Source organism: Scomber japonicus, chromosome 19 (genome assembly GCF_027409825.1).
Source record: "Scomber japonicus isolate fScoJap1 chromosome 19, fScoJap1.pri, whole genome shotgun sequence".
Classification (NCBI taxonomy): domain Eukaryota; kingdom Metazoa; phylum Chordata; class Actinopteri; order Scombriformes; family Scombridae; genus Scomber; species Scomber japonicus.
This window is the reverse complement of record NC_070596.1, coordinates 11,903,503-11,917,744: the sequence shown is the minus strand read 5'-3', so window position 1 is coordinate 11,917,744 and position 14,242 is coordinate 11,903,503. Positions and strand designations below refer to the sequence as shown.

The window sequence follows — 14,242 nt, the reverse complement described above, 5'->3', positions numbered from 1 at the left end:
TGGTGCAACATCAGATGACTCAGCTGTAGCCATGTGGGACTGCGGAGGCCTGGGAGGGACTGTTTGTTTCTCAGCACTTAACGTAGCAAAATATAAACCAGGATATGTCAATACACTGATACCTAATATGGAGTCTGCTGCTGCCATAAGGTGGACACCATCTCCATTTTCTTTTTTTGATCTTTTTTTCGGAGTAATTTAAGTATAATGTACATCTTTAATGGTTTTAGTGTATCACACGTTTCAGAAACACACTGACATCACTGTAAACCTCTTGTTGTTCTCTTCATCTCTGAAACACATTTTTATGCAGAAACCCGACGGCAGCACTATGAAGAGGTCATATCATAGTAGCACACATTTCCTGGAAATCAAAACACAATATTAATCCCATAAGTACTGTAAATGCTACTGTAGCCTGAATGAGTGAGACACTGAATGAATGAATGAACAAATGAATGAACATTAGTTGCACATCACACAAATGCACATATTTTCCATTCCCGGTCCGTGCAAATGAGAGCATCATCGGATATAGCACATGTTTATTACATATCACATGTTTTCCACTGTTTACTCCACTCAGGTTTTCAGTTCTGCTCTGTCAGAAACAAAATGTTCTTTTTTTTGTTTTTTTGTTATTTAGAGTCCTACTCTTAAAGATGAATGCAGGACACAAAGTGAGTGCATCAGAACTTGACTTTGGTGTTTGGGGCAGTTTGGGGTGGGATCGGGATGCTCTGGGTGTTTGGAGGGACGTATGAAGCAGGGTGCTGTGAGTGTGTGTGTGAGTGTGTGTGGGTGTGTGGGTGTGTTGGGGAGATCTTTGATTAAAATAAGACCAAAAAAGATACAGGATATTTAGTGTGTGGTCAATAACCATGCACCTCTTTGCCCTGTATATGCAACTCTTTGTGGAGAACCTCAGCTGGTCATGTTTATCATTTAAAAGAACGTAAATGTACTCAATCCTGTGTTAAAGTTATAATTAGGATTTTAAGTACATCAAACACCAGTCTTAATATTGTTTGGCATTTTGAGTCAAGAGACACCATTCAATATAATTCTGTAATGGTCATATATATTTGTTGTTACTGGTGTCTTCTCAGCACTAAATTTAAATTGTACAAACAACAGAATAGATTTGAAGAAAATGATAGAGGTATGTAATAGACATGACGCAGAAGACAAAAGCTGGTGTATCTGTTCATTTCACATAATGCTGAAGACACCATTTGATCAGTTTTATTGAGTCAGATGACTCTGTGTCTTCTTTAGTCCTCACAATGAATATTGAGTCTACAATTTGTTTAGATTTGCTTAAAACAGATACACAAGAAGCTCTTCTTCTGTCTCATTGAGTATCTGACAGGGCATAGCTACTACTAAAAATGTAGAAGCAGAAGGCTTTGAAATGAATTAAAATCAAGTAAGACAGAAGTTTTAATTATCCTAACCCTTGTGTAACTTACAGTTAAACTGATATTTTAAACCATGAGTATTTGAATTTGCCATCAGTCTGACTTGAGAAACTTGACTCCACCAATTGTGTGTGTGTGTGTGTGTGTGTGCATGTGTGATGATGCTTGGTTCCAAACCTAGTTGGATTAGAGGAGAAGAAGAAGAGAGAAAGTTTTTACCAGGCATGTGACTTGAGAGGACGTGTAACCTACAACAATGTATTTTAAAGAGTATTGTAAAATTTTAATTGTCGCGAAGAATAGAGATCACCTATACTCCTTTAGAATGGATACATGACAATGTAAACGCAATATCATATTACTCTATCCTAAGGAATGCAACTGCGCACATGCACAAAAAAAGAGATGTTTTTATGAAAATATATGTATAAATATATGACAAAATATATTTAATTAGAATGCTATGCACCCTCATAGAGTTGTTATGGATGTTCTTTAAGCATTATCTAGACTAGGCCAATGCCCACATCATGGGGAATGTAGAGGCTTTGTAGCTATGACCACTTGTTTTCTTTTCTTTTGTATTGTCCTGGAGAGAGGATAAACAAACGTGAATATGTATACAAGCCTTTCAGTCAGAATCATTCTGACAAGAAGATATGTATAGATCATCTTACCCTGTACACCAGCTCAAACCATTTACAAGAATTAATAAACAAAGATGTGACATAAACAATGCGTCTTGTTTTCATAAAGTGAAATGAGTGCAGCCATGTTTCTATGTTTGCTATAATATTCCTACATGGACTATTTATTTTATCAAGCATGTGTTGATTTGTAGAGGAATTACCTGGAAAGAATGATTCCATGTAAACTTAAATATGCATTGATTATTGTTTTAGACTTTATTTGTATTAAACTAACCTGCCAGGCACTTCCTTAATTAATTGATTAGAAAACAATTTGGTCTGTACAGTGTCAAAAATAAGGGAACATTTACTTTTAGTACTTTAAGTCCCCCTATTTAGCATTTATAACACACAATGATGTAGTTGTAAGCAGATGTAAGTCTTTATTCTTGTGTTTCTCAACAACTGGTTGAGTCTGGAGCATTAACAGATAATGAATGACTAGACAATGACAAAAAGATGTGACAAATGACACGTGTAGAAATGTAACTTGGCGAGTGTTCTCAGGGACTACATGTTTTAAATGTAACACAATCAATGTGTGAGCCATTTTAACACACAAATTGTGTCAGGTAAATTTAGCACAAATGTGTTATTTTAACACATTAGATGTTGATTATGTGCAACTGAAAATGATCAGAAATTACTATTGTGTTTACAACTTATTGTGCAAAACATTGCCAGGCATTTGTAATTCTTAAGATAAAACTTTTTAGATCACACACCAACAAATCTACACATCTTGTACTAACCACTGCGCAAGCCCTCCGACTGCCACAGCCTGACTTGCATGGAGTGCCGAGGGCCCATTCTGCAGCTTTCATGTCTTTTCCTGGTAGGCCTACACTATAATGTTATTGACCACAGTGGATGATACTGTGATAAGTATGTTTACACTGAGAAGGATTTAAAAATGCATGGAGCTGTAAATGATGGACTCATCAAGCGAATATTCATTTTAGGATTATTATTATTAGAAATTATTCTTCATTTTGAATTATATGGTTGTGTGATGTGTACTGAGTAAGGGTCTCAGGCTTACAGTAGCAGTTCTCTCCCTTTTAAGTAGCTAGTACAATATTGCAATAATTATAATAATTTTAATTATTTAACTGATTACACAATTATATGTTTCCTTCAGGTATGTCTTATTTGAGTTATTTTTCGATGTTATGTTATAGCCTCCTATAGACAGCAACCTGCAGCTCAGGAAAAACTACAACTTCCGCTGTTTGTGACGCCCCCTGTTTTCAGCCAATCACAACTCTCCTTCCCACGTGTTGTTTGGGAGGAAGTCCTCGTGTTGTTTTGGAGTGGTGTAGAGCACGTGGAGGCACAGGTTAACTTTCCTGCAGACAGACAGAGTCCTCTACATTACAGGTGACACAGAAAGTACGAAAAACAACCGACAGTGAGAGATGTCAGCGGGAGGTCAGACCACCGGCAGCCGGGATATCCCCGCAGTGAGAAGGGTCGCCATTCACGATGCTGCCCACATGCCCCAGGATTACTCCAGCACTCCCGGGGGGACACTGTTCAGCACCACGCCAGGAGGTAATGATGTCAGTGGGAAGAAAAGTATAATAATAATTTTAAAAAAACTTTAATCTCATCTGGAGTTGACAGCATGAGAACAAGATAAACGTCCTTAATATGAGAATAAGAAGATTTAAAGGGACACTTAAAGGGGAAATTAAAAAACTCGGATTTTTTAGATTGGAGACATGGAGAGAGGCTGTGTAGTTAAGATAAGTCATTCTCACCTAGAAAGCCATGAAATAGCTTATTATATCACTGATATCACACCCTGCAGGACCCCTCATTGCACAATGTTTCTCTCCTATCTGTAAGGTTATAAATGTAGATGGATGCATTGGAAAATTAAAGATTATATCTTGATTTTGGGTTTTGTTCATAAAAACTAACACAATAATGAACAGTTGTTGTGTGTTGTGGAAGCCTGAAATGAACTTCTTTAGAGAGCAAAGCTATAAGTCCTGCCTGCAGTCCTGTTAATGATTGACAGCATTAGTGTTCCATGAAGGCTACCAGTTAACAATGTTAAAGAAAGTTATTGCAACACCCAAAACCATGCAGTGTGTACATTGCACAGTGCTTTTACTTTACATAAGTTTGTTTTCCCACATTTCACAGTAGGTTCTTAGAAAATGACTGTTTTGCTTGCATGTTATTTCCTTTAACAAACACACTGAAGCATGTCACTGTCTGACTATCTGACTGATGGTTAAGTGGAATGTTTGCAGTTTCATACAAGTATTTAAGTTCAGTATTTAATCTCTAATGTGTTCTAGTGAAGTTTTATTGTACAAATGTGGTAGAAAGTTAAATTAGTGCAAAATCACTCATTTTTATTTTACTATAATGTTATCTGTATCAAATGATGTGTTTACTTCCTTCTGTTCATTACAGAACTCTGACTTTGTTGCAGCAGATTCCGTGTGAATTGACATTTAATTGTTTTGCAATACATCAGTTATGAATATCAGATGTACAAATTCAGCATGTAGTAACCAGAGAAGTGTAGATGTAGTAGATTAACCTCACAATCAACGACTATGTATGTATGGTCAAATATAGGCCCCAAGCCAGTCATATCCTATTTATAGGTGTACTTGTTCTAGTAGTGACAGCTAGCTGCTGTGGAGCTGCAGCAACATGTTTACTAGGTGTGGTTGTCGCTTGGTTACACTGGTTATATTTAATATGGAGAAAGAGAGCTAATAGTTACCTCATATTACAGCTTCAGCACAGTTTTCTGTAGATGGATGCGAATAGTTAAAAAAAAAAAAAAAATGACACTCATTACCATTTAAGCTTTCTGCAAGAAATATGACAAAAGATTTATTTTGATGAAACAAACAAAACATGAAATTTGAAATCAGGAAATTGAATCAACACTCAGAACAGCCACAGGTTTCTAGAAAGCCAGCCTCACTCTCTCATCAACAACACATCGAGTAGTTTGACCCACTTATTCAACCTTTTACTCAAACATCGCAGAGTTTGAGACCTTGGATAATGTCCAGCATGGTGATAAAGGTGAAAAAGAAAATGTTTTCTCTCCACAGTTGTGAGAAAGTTGGTGCAGAGAGCACATGTACGTTAAACCGATACAGAGTTCTGCAACATGAACAGGTGGGACAGACTTACACTGATAAAGCAGAGCTGGATCAACAAGAAGTGTGTCAGCGTCAGTGATATGAATGCCAGAAAATAGGTCATTCAGACATGTATGGGCATACGCTAAGATACGAGTCACACTCAGAGTACCCATTATAGAAAAAGTAGGTCTCTATACTGTTGAGGTGGTATATACTGTATATTTATTTTATTGTGTTATTTAATTTAATATTGTTAATTTAGCTTTTTCAATTCAACTGTTTATAAGTGTTTAATTACAAGGTTAGCTTAGAGTTTTATTTTTTTCTCAAATAAAAAAAAAAAATGTTGAGGTGAAAAGATGAAGGTAAAAGGTGGATAATTTAAAAGAATAATTTGATGATTTGGGAAATAAGCTTATGCAGAGAGAGTTAGGTGAGAAGATTGGTATTGCTCTTTGGTCTGCTAAATATAAAGCTCCAGACAGCAGAGGGTTAGCTTAGCTTAGCATAATGAATGAATGAAACAGCTATTCTGGCTCTATACAAGGGTAACAAAATCAGCCCACCAGCACCTCTAAAAGTTCATGAATGAACACGTTCATCATTTTGAACATAGGCTCTAACTTTGTGGAGGCTTCTGGTTGCCTGGCAGGTGTATACATGCTCATTTTTAAAGGGGCTGTATATGATATTCATCCCTACTGGATGGCAGCATGTAGTTACTGTATGGTGTCCTGAGCAGAGAATGAAGTCACTCTCCCTCTGAGTGTGTTGTAATGACTAGTGTGACAGTTTGTACTGAGCCTCGTGAGCTGTCAGTTGGAGGCCAATGTCACATCTTGTGGGGTTGAATGTTGTGTCTCACCCCTTTTTAAACTTTATTTTATGTACACATTGAACAAGTTTTTTTTTGCTTTTGTTTGGTTTGGATAATTTGACCATAATGTTGCTCTGTCACATAAGAATATAAAAAATGAAATATTTTATTTTTGCCTTTATTTGAAAGTACTTGGCATAGAGAGAAACAGGGAGAGGAAGAGGGTAATGACCTGCAGCAAAGGTCCCTTGCCAGAATGGAAGCAGGGATGCTGCCATTATGTGGCATGTGTGGTTACCACTCAACTACCAAGGCTCTCAAAGTTTGACAAATGTTTGTTTTTTGTTTACATGTTTATTTGACATCTGAATCCTGCTGAATTCAAGTTTCCGTTATCACCCACAGGCACAAGAATAATCTATGACAGGAAGTTCCTCCTGCAGTGTCGGACGTCTCCTCTAGCTCGTACGCCTCCCAGCTTGCCTGACATCCCCGGAGTCACAAGGCCGCTCAAACCTGACTCGTCCTCGTCCGACACAAACCAGCCACAAAAGACAGCCAGCAGTAACGCCAAGCACAGCCTGCATAAACAGGAGAGCACAGGTATGGAAAGCAGAGATGAGCTGCAGCCCATCGTGTGTTTTTATAACAGTGTATTTCACCTCCTTCAACTGCATTGTTCTTTTTTTTGTCTAGGAGATGAGTCCCAGTTTGAAATGGACATTTGAAGAGTCGGTCATAAGGATGAAAATAATTTCCAACATGTTCATTGTTTTTGTTTACTGTTGAGAAAATGCTAAAAAAAATTAAATGAAAAAAATTTCAGTTACAATGAGATGTCTTACAGTTCTGAAAACAAAATTGTATTTTTTGTAATGATTACTATGTGAAAATGTTGTACTCTTATAAAATAATGCAATTGTTGCTTCGCCTTAATGGCCGCTTGACTTTGTATCATCTGTAACATATTTGACAAGCAGGTCAAAGCATTATTGAAGTTAATACATTAATATTTTATGTGATTTTGACATGTTTAATGAGTTTGAAAACATGCTTTTAAACTATTCAAATGAAATATTGAAATAGTGAATCTACATTGTATGATGTACAGTTCAATACATAAATTCAAATAAATAAGATGTCTTTGTTTCTATTTATATTCTATTTATATTCTCCTACTCCTGACTGTCATCACCGCCGTGACATATTGGATTTTTTAAATTCTGTTTTTGGGTTGTCTGTCCAAAGTTTTACACAAATGTCCAGCTTCATAAACTGATGAAGTGATGATACTTTATGCCCAAAAGGTCAAAGGTCAACTTCATATTAACAAGTTCTGCAAAAAGAAATCTTTTCAGGCCATTCTTCAACACCGTAACTCAGGAACAAAAGGAGAGATTGTGACTTAGTCGGATATTGAAATGATGACACTAATCTTTACCATCATCTTGAAACTATGGTGGTTGTACAGATTTTCTGTTCTGCTGGGTTGAAGACGTGTGTGAAGCATTTTCGTGTTTGTAGCTTCTTTGCAGCAACATCCATATCTGAAGTACTGTCTACTGTCATTGCTACAACTCTGTTTTTAATCAGTTTTAATGGCCAAGCATATAAACCCACCTGATTCTACCAATTAACTCGTTATCAAGCAGCTGAAGCTTGTCAAAGGGATTGATAAGGAGTTAATAATCAGAATCAGATGTATTAGAGTGGGGCAATACCTAAAACATGCAGGACAGTAGCTCTCCAGGAGCAGGGTTGGAGACCACTGATGTAAACACATGCATGAGCACTGTAATAAATACAACTGGAGACTTTGTTCAAGATTAAAACATAATTTATTGTTTTACTGTACATAGGAAACATATAAATGGGTCAATGTGACCCAAACATTTCAATAATGTCAAAGCGCTTACACCATTCTAACATTTGTATTTGTCATTTCAATGGCATTCAAAATTTTACCCTTCAAGCATGAAAAAAAAAGTTTGCACATTATTACCTTTCATGTACAACTGTTCCTTTTTAAATCTGATATAGTGCTTCAGTCTGTGACCTTGTGCTTTTATCTAGATGTTGTTTGTTTTCATCTATTCAGTCCTTGCAAAGTATTTGTCTAAGGCACAATTTAGGTCACCTAATCTCCTGCAGAAAGTACCAACAATTTATAACTTAATTTTTAAAATCCATAGTTTAGAGAGAGATGTCCAGGATATATAGTAGTTCCCTTCTTTCTGGTCCTGCATCACAGCAACAGCCTCTGTCCCAGTGTCAAACTGGACGTCTCTGTAAAGTGCCTGTGGACATGCATCCACTTTGTGCCTCTGAGTAGCTCAATTTTGTGGTTGTAAGATTCTTCTGCGCCAATTTGCAATAGTTTTTGAACTTTTAACCAGATGATTTTTAGGTGTTTTGCTCAGTGGCAGCCGCACTCCTCCACCACCATGTTCTGGTGATGCCTCATGACCATCTTCCCATTCTCAAAGTACAACATGGAAAGTGGTGCTAGGCGTGTGGGCACACAGGACAGACATGGCACCTTGTGTGGGTGGTGAAGTTTCAGAAGGCTCTGGAGAGAGAAGGAGAAAATGATTGATTAGAACAAACTTGCTCAAAAAGGACATGAAGGTATTAAAAGGTATATATTCTTGCAGAAAATCATGTACAAGAAAAGTCTTGGTGATTAAATTCAGTCTTACCTGCATGTATGCATGGTTGGTCGGGGTGAAGGTCTCATCTACTGGTGTAGGACATCTCCCCTCACAGCGATAGGCATTGTACCTTTTGGGATAGACAATCCACTCGCTCCAGCCGATCTTCTCAAAGTCAACCCACATGTCCACCTTTCTACACAGAGGACCCTTCTCCTCCTCTGTGGACATACTGGCTGGAGCAGTACCTGCCACCCGCTGGCTGTGCTGCTGGTTGTGGTGGTGTCTTTTGGCTCTGCGGCTCCTAGACCTGGAGGCAGAACCACCCATCACTCGCTCCCTATCCAGGCTGACGTACTTGGAGTGCTCTGCTGTGCGGATGAGTGTCGGCATTCTCTGGCTGTTGGGGTTCTGCCTGGAGAACACCACCATCATAACCTGGTTAGGTGTAGGATGTTGGATTCCCTCCTGCTGCTCCTCCTCATCCTCCTCTCTCACCTCAGGCTCAACCTTCTCAGACCTGTGTGTGGAGTGTTCCTGCTGCAGCCAGCGACTGAGCATCTCCGTCATGTTGAACACCTTCCAAGAAGAGGGTGAGACCATGGAACTGGGATGAGCTCTCAGGCGGCCCAGGAACAACCTGCTGTCTGGGCAGTGTATGCCTGAGCACTGGTTCCTCTGGGAGTGGTAGATGTCCACTGAAGCTTGAGAAGACTCAGTGAATGCAGGCAGGCGGATACGAAGTTCAGCCAGTTGGACATTGTCACTTGCAGACATGGAAGACATGTCAAAGGTGACCGACCACCTCTTGCCAATCTGCTGGCAGTCTGAAAAAAATGAGAATACAAAAAACCAGTTAGCATTGTCACTGCTTGTGTTAGAGAAGCTGAACTGTCTAGACACACTAAGGAGTTGCACAACTGCTAAAATACATTAATCAAGCAACCCCTAATTAAACAAATGATTAAATTAAGGTGAAATAAATCAACACACATCCACATTTTGGTTGAGGAACATAAGGCTTTGCAGGTTGTTAAAGGGAAATGCTATGTCATTAATAGAATAACATATGTACAGCATCACCACCAAATTGCATTTTTCTTTTTGTTTTTAAATTGAATGTTGAATACTTACTTTTAGCGACAAGGCTGATTACGGAGTCGGAGTCATGCAGGCCGGGGTTGTCCTCGGACTGGCTCACGGTGGCAGCAGGAATCCGGGGCCCATCCTCAGACAGCATGGTCCGGTACAGCTGCATCATGTAAAGGGGCAGCCTGCTGCTCTTGTGCCGTTGCACGGTGCGTCTGGAGCCGCCGTTCATCCTACTGAGCAGTGCGTCAGGACGCATGCCAGGGAAGGGCTGTGCGGCGAGAGCCACAAGCAAATCCACCAGGAGAAGAAGCGCAAAAGACAAATCCATAGCGTGTCCCTTCATTATTCCCAAGTGTGTTGTTGCTGGTGTAGATTCCAAATGATGCTGGTGAGATGCTGAGGCTGGCATTTATAGTCACACCCCTCTCTTCTGACGTCCTTTGAAGAGATCTGTCAATCTTCAGATGGCTGAAGGGCGTGTGTGATCCACGGGAGGCGCTCAAAGACTCAAATGTGATAAGGTCATTATGTATCGAAACCAATTGGTGTTTGTAGTGGATGAGGTGTGAAAACTGTAAAAGCCCACTACTCTGATTGTTGTTGTTTTGTATATTAGAGATGGCTTTGATAAGGCATGACAATAATATTAGTTAAGGAGATTACGAGCTGCACAACGGCGCAGTGATTAATTGGAAAGAAACACAGGAGTTAATCAGAAAATCACTTTCTGTAGCGCCGGTTGTGACCTGTGTGGAGTCTGTTAGGACACATAACGAGGAAAGATAATACGATGAGGGCAAGTTAAGGTCAATATTTGACTTCATGTTTAATTATTGACTCCATATCGTATTTCTTGTTTTGTTGTTGTTGTTGTTATAGATGCTGCAATAGTGACACGATGACAGTCTAATCAAGCATCCTTAGTTAAATAGATAATGCTAATTTAATGAACACAATAGTTAATAGTAATAGTTATTATAAGTAGTGAACATGTAACAATATAGTTATCATAGCTAATAGGAGTTGTCTGATTCAAAATAATAACTTTAAAATAATCCTGTAAGAAAATAAAGTAAATTATCAATTATAAATAGAGAATAGCTTCAATGAATACGTAAGTAAATAATGACCACTTAAGATATGTAACTTTAAAAAATCAACATTTTAATCATTTGATAGACTGGACATACATTTCTTGATTAAATTGATGATGATGATTTTTGAATGACAGTAATGTAGTCATGGTTTATTCGTATGTAGCTATAGTTAACTCTACAATTAAATATCGATGTGAGTTGTATGAATTCATAATTTAGGACACCCTGGAATGAAAAGAGTTCTTAAAACAATAAGACAACCAAAGTCTAAACACTGTCACGATAATTGGCAGCAGCATTAAAGGGACATTCATGGGGGTAGAAACGCTGACTAATCGATGCCCATTCATAAGACAAACTGCACACTTGACCTCAAAAGAAGGCAGAACCAGCTGATTGCAAACTACAAAGCTTTGATTCCTTTCTGATGACTTTCCTTTTTTTAATGTGCAATTGATTTTTAATTGGTCTAGGTTCTTTGAAAGTTCTTTGTTGTGACTACATCAAATAAACGTTTGGTTTTGAACTATAATTTGGTCCAAACTTTGGGACTTTGTCGTGAAATGAACCAAAGTTTAAAAGAAACAACTTCAACCAAACAGACAGGATTCACAGGTCAGATTTTTAAATATATTTTAACACTTTATAGTGAAATGATAAAACATAATGATAAGCATTATATAAGCGTATAAGCGTATATTTTAAACGGTAGCATAATGTAGGCCTACGTATTGAAAATAAGTCATCATGTGACCACAGTCGCATAACTGTAAAACAAAAAGGAAGAAGAGCTAACATATGAGGTGAGTTAAGTTCCTTCACATGTCCCTGGAAGGAACTACTTAGTCGTGTACTTTGTTGTTTGTTTGTTTGTTTTTATAACTTTTGGACATGGTTATTTTAGGAACGACATCAATTCTGCAAGGATAACCAATACGTCTAGTGCGTAAAAGCGCACAACGTCCCTGCACGAGCTGCACCTCAGACAAACGCAGAGTGAGCATGACTCAAAGGTGATTGAAAGCCTAAATAAACGTAATCAGAGTAAACAAAAGACAATTGTGAAATTTTTAAATGATCAGAAATCATAATAGGCATTGTCATTATCATTTCTTAATTATCTTTATGATTCTTGTATTTTCTGACTTGACCGGAAGCCGTCTATAATCGCACGTGCAGCAGTGGAGGCTGATAAAGCGTTTCCTCCCAGCTGTGTCTGTTTGTCCCAGTAAGCCGCGCGGGCCGACATGGACTTATACCAATTCATTTGGTTGATATTTTTGGCAAGTCTAAAAAGTTCCAGAGGTAACCACATTTTAAGTCATTTGTGGGACTTCATCCAAAGTCTAGTTGTGTGTTCATGTTTAAACATATTCACTTAAATACCATCCAGGGTGGTTTACAGACTATGGTTTGTTTAGAACTAACGATGATTAGGTAATATGGCGTTTCCTCTTGGATTTTGTGGCTGCAGGTGTATAAACTTTATTGAAAATTTAATGCAAGCCAGTCAGCCAATGCCGATTTAAAAAAATAGCCTTCCATGGAGTTTCAACAACCTAAATTAAACCTGTTTATGAATATGCCTATGTTCTGTTCTAATGATTCAGTTTTGTAGATTATTTGTACTAGATTATTATACATGGGAAACATTTAAAACATAGGCACCACAGTTTCTGTTGCTTGCTTTGAGGTTTAATGTGATCTTTTCTAATGAGATTAATTGAATGCAGTAAGAGCTGTAGGTTTCTGAAAATCTTGAACCTGGTTCACCTAGCCATGATCAAGAAATCTGGTCTTACCACACTTGTTGAAACATCTGACTCAGACTTGTGGTAACTTTATTCAATCACTTGTCCGTTTACTGTTGTGAAATATTGCTTCTATACTATGTGGCCCTAGCTTACAGCACACAGTGCAAAAAATCACTAAGAAAATGGTGAATGCACCCAAAATATGTGATGTGTTGGTATCCTTTTTTTGCTCTGTTGCATTTCCTATCTTATTCTTCTACCGGTGTCTCTGAATTGTTGAAAGGTTCATAAATCATTCAAACTGCCAGCGGGTAAAATGTCAGTACAATTCAGCTTGGATGAAGAAATCAACTTCTTCGATTTAAAAGGAGATATCTCATTTTAGACAAATACAACAGTGCATCCAGTTGGTGAGTCAGACTATTCCAGTTTGTGCTCCTACAGTGTCTCTCTGTCTCTGTCTGTCTGTCTGTCTGTCTTTCTCTCTGTCTCTCTCTGTCTCTGTCTCTGTATGTTTTAGGCCAGATTTTAGGATGCCATCAAAGCCAATGGCAGTGTGATGATGGAAACTGCATCCCTGATATCTGGAGATGTGATGGAGATGGAGACTGCTTAGATGGATCTGATGAGATGGACTGCAGTGGTTGGTTACTTCCTGTTCTTCACAAAGAAAAATGTTTGACATTAATACAAATCTTATCAAATAGTCAGCAGAAGTTATCACAGTTTATTATTGTATTAAACATTTTATTTGCTTTACAATACATAGAACAGTTTGCATTTGATGTAAGTCAGTCTTCACATTTGAGCATTTCCTTTCATGGTGTCTTGTTTTATTCCCTCCAGGATCCCCAGGCTCTCCTCAATGTCCGCCAGGTCAGTTTCCATGTGTGGACTCCGTCGGCTGCGTCGACACATCGGCCCGCTGTGATGGACGAAACCAGTGTCCCACCGGCTCTGATGAGGAAGGCTGCCCAGCCACAGAGGGCTGCTTGGACTCTGACTGGACCTGTCAAAACCGCATCTGTATCCCAAAAGAGCTGCGCTGCAACGGACAGAACGACTGCATGGACAACTCTGATGAAGAGGACTGTGGTGAGAAAGATGGGCTGGCTTAATGCTGTGTCTCATTAGGCTGAATATACACTTTAATGTTGACTGCATGATGATATAACGGTGTTAAAACTAATAACTATATTTTAATGTATAAACCCAATATGAATATGCAACTTTGTGTACGTGCAAGTACCCATGTATCATTTGTTATAAGGTACAAAACATAATATATCACTTTGAACAGATATGAGAAATGAGATGGAATATGTGAAATAAAAAGGTAAAATACTGGTTCTCTCCTCCTTTTATCTCCCCTTTTCTTTACAGGCCAATGTGGTGAGGACGGCATGCGGTGTCCTGAGGGGACATGTCTGTCAGCTGAACAGAAGTGTGACAGTGAAATTCATTGCTCAGATGGCAGCGATGAGCCCATAACCTGCGGTAAGCTTGGGACACATTAATTGAGTTCCAATGATGGAAAACGTGGGCGCAAACTGTGACACCTCACCACAGAAGCATAAGGCCTTACATACATATATACAT

The 14,242-nt window shown here is 38.5% G+C and overlaps 2 protein-coding genes across 2 annotated transcripts; one reads left to right on the top strand and one right to left on the bottom strand.

Annotated features, from left to right (window-relative positions):
* The first annotated feature begins 3,406 nt into the window (after nucleotides 1-3,406).
* On the top strand, nucleotides 3,407-6,860 carry LOC128380209 (eukaryotic translation initiation factor 4E-binding protein 1-like). Its single transcript, XM_053339936.1, has 3 exons — nucleotides 3,407-3,664; nucleotides 6,455-6,652; nucleotides 6,746-6,860. Exons 1-3 carry the CDS (start codon nucleotides 3,529-3,531, stop codon nucleotides 6,775-6,777), a joined length of 366 nt encoding a protein of 121 aa, XP_053195911.1. The 5' UTR covers nucleotides 3,407-3,528; the 3' UTR covers nucleotides 6,778-6,860.
* A 1,605-nt stretch (nucleotides 6,861-8,465) lies between these two features.
* Nucleotides 8,466-10,135, bottom strand: LOC128379814 (nodal homolog 2-A-like). The gene is made up of 3 exons (XM_053339457.1): nucleotides 9,835-10,135; nucleotides 8,749-9,527; nucleotides 8,466-8,618 (listed from the first exon to the last, which is right to left on the bottom strand). The coding sequence occupies exons 1-3, from the start codon at nucleotides 10,133-10,135 to the stop codon at nucleotides 8,466-8,468; spliced, it is 1,233 nt and encodes a 410-aa protein (XP_053195432.1).
* Between the last annotated feature and the right edge of the window lie 4,107 nt (nucleotides 10,136-14,242).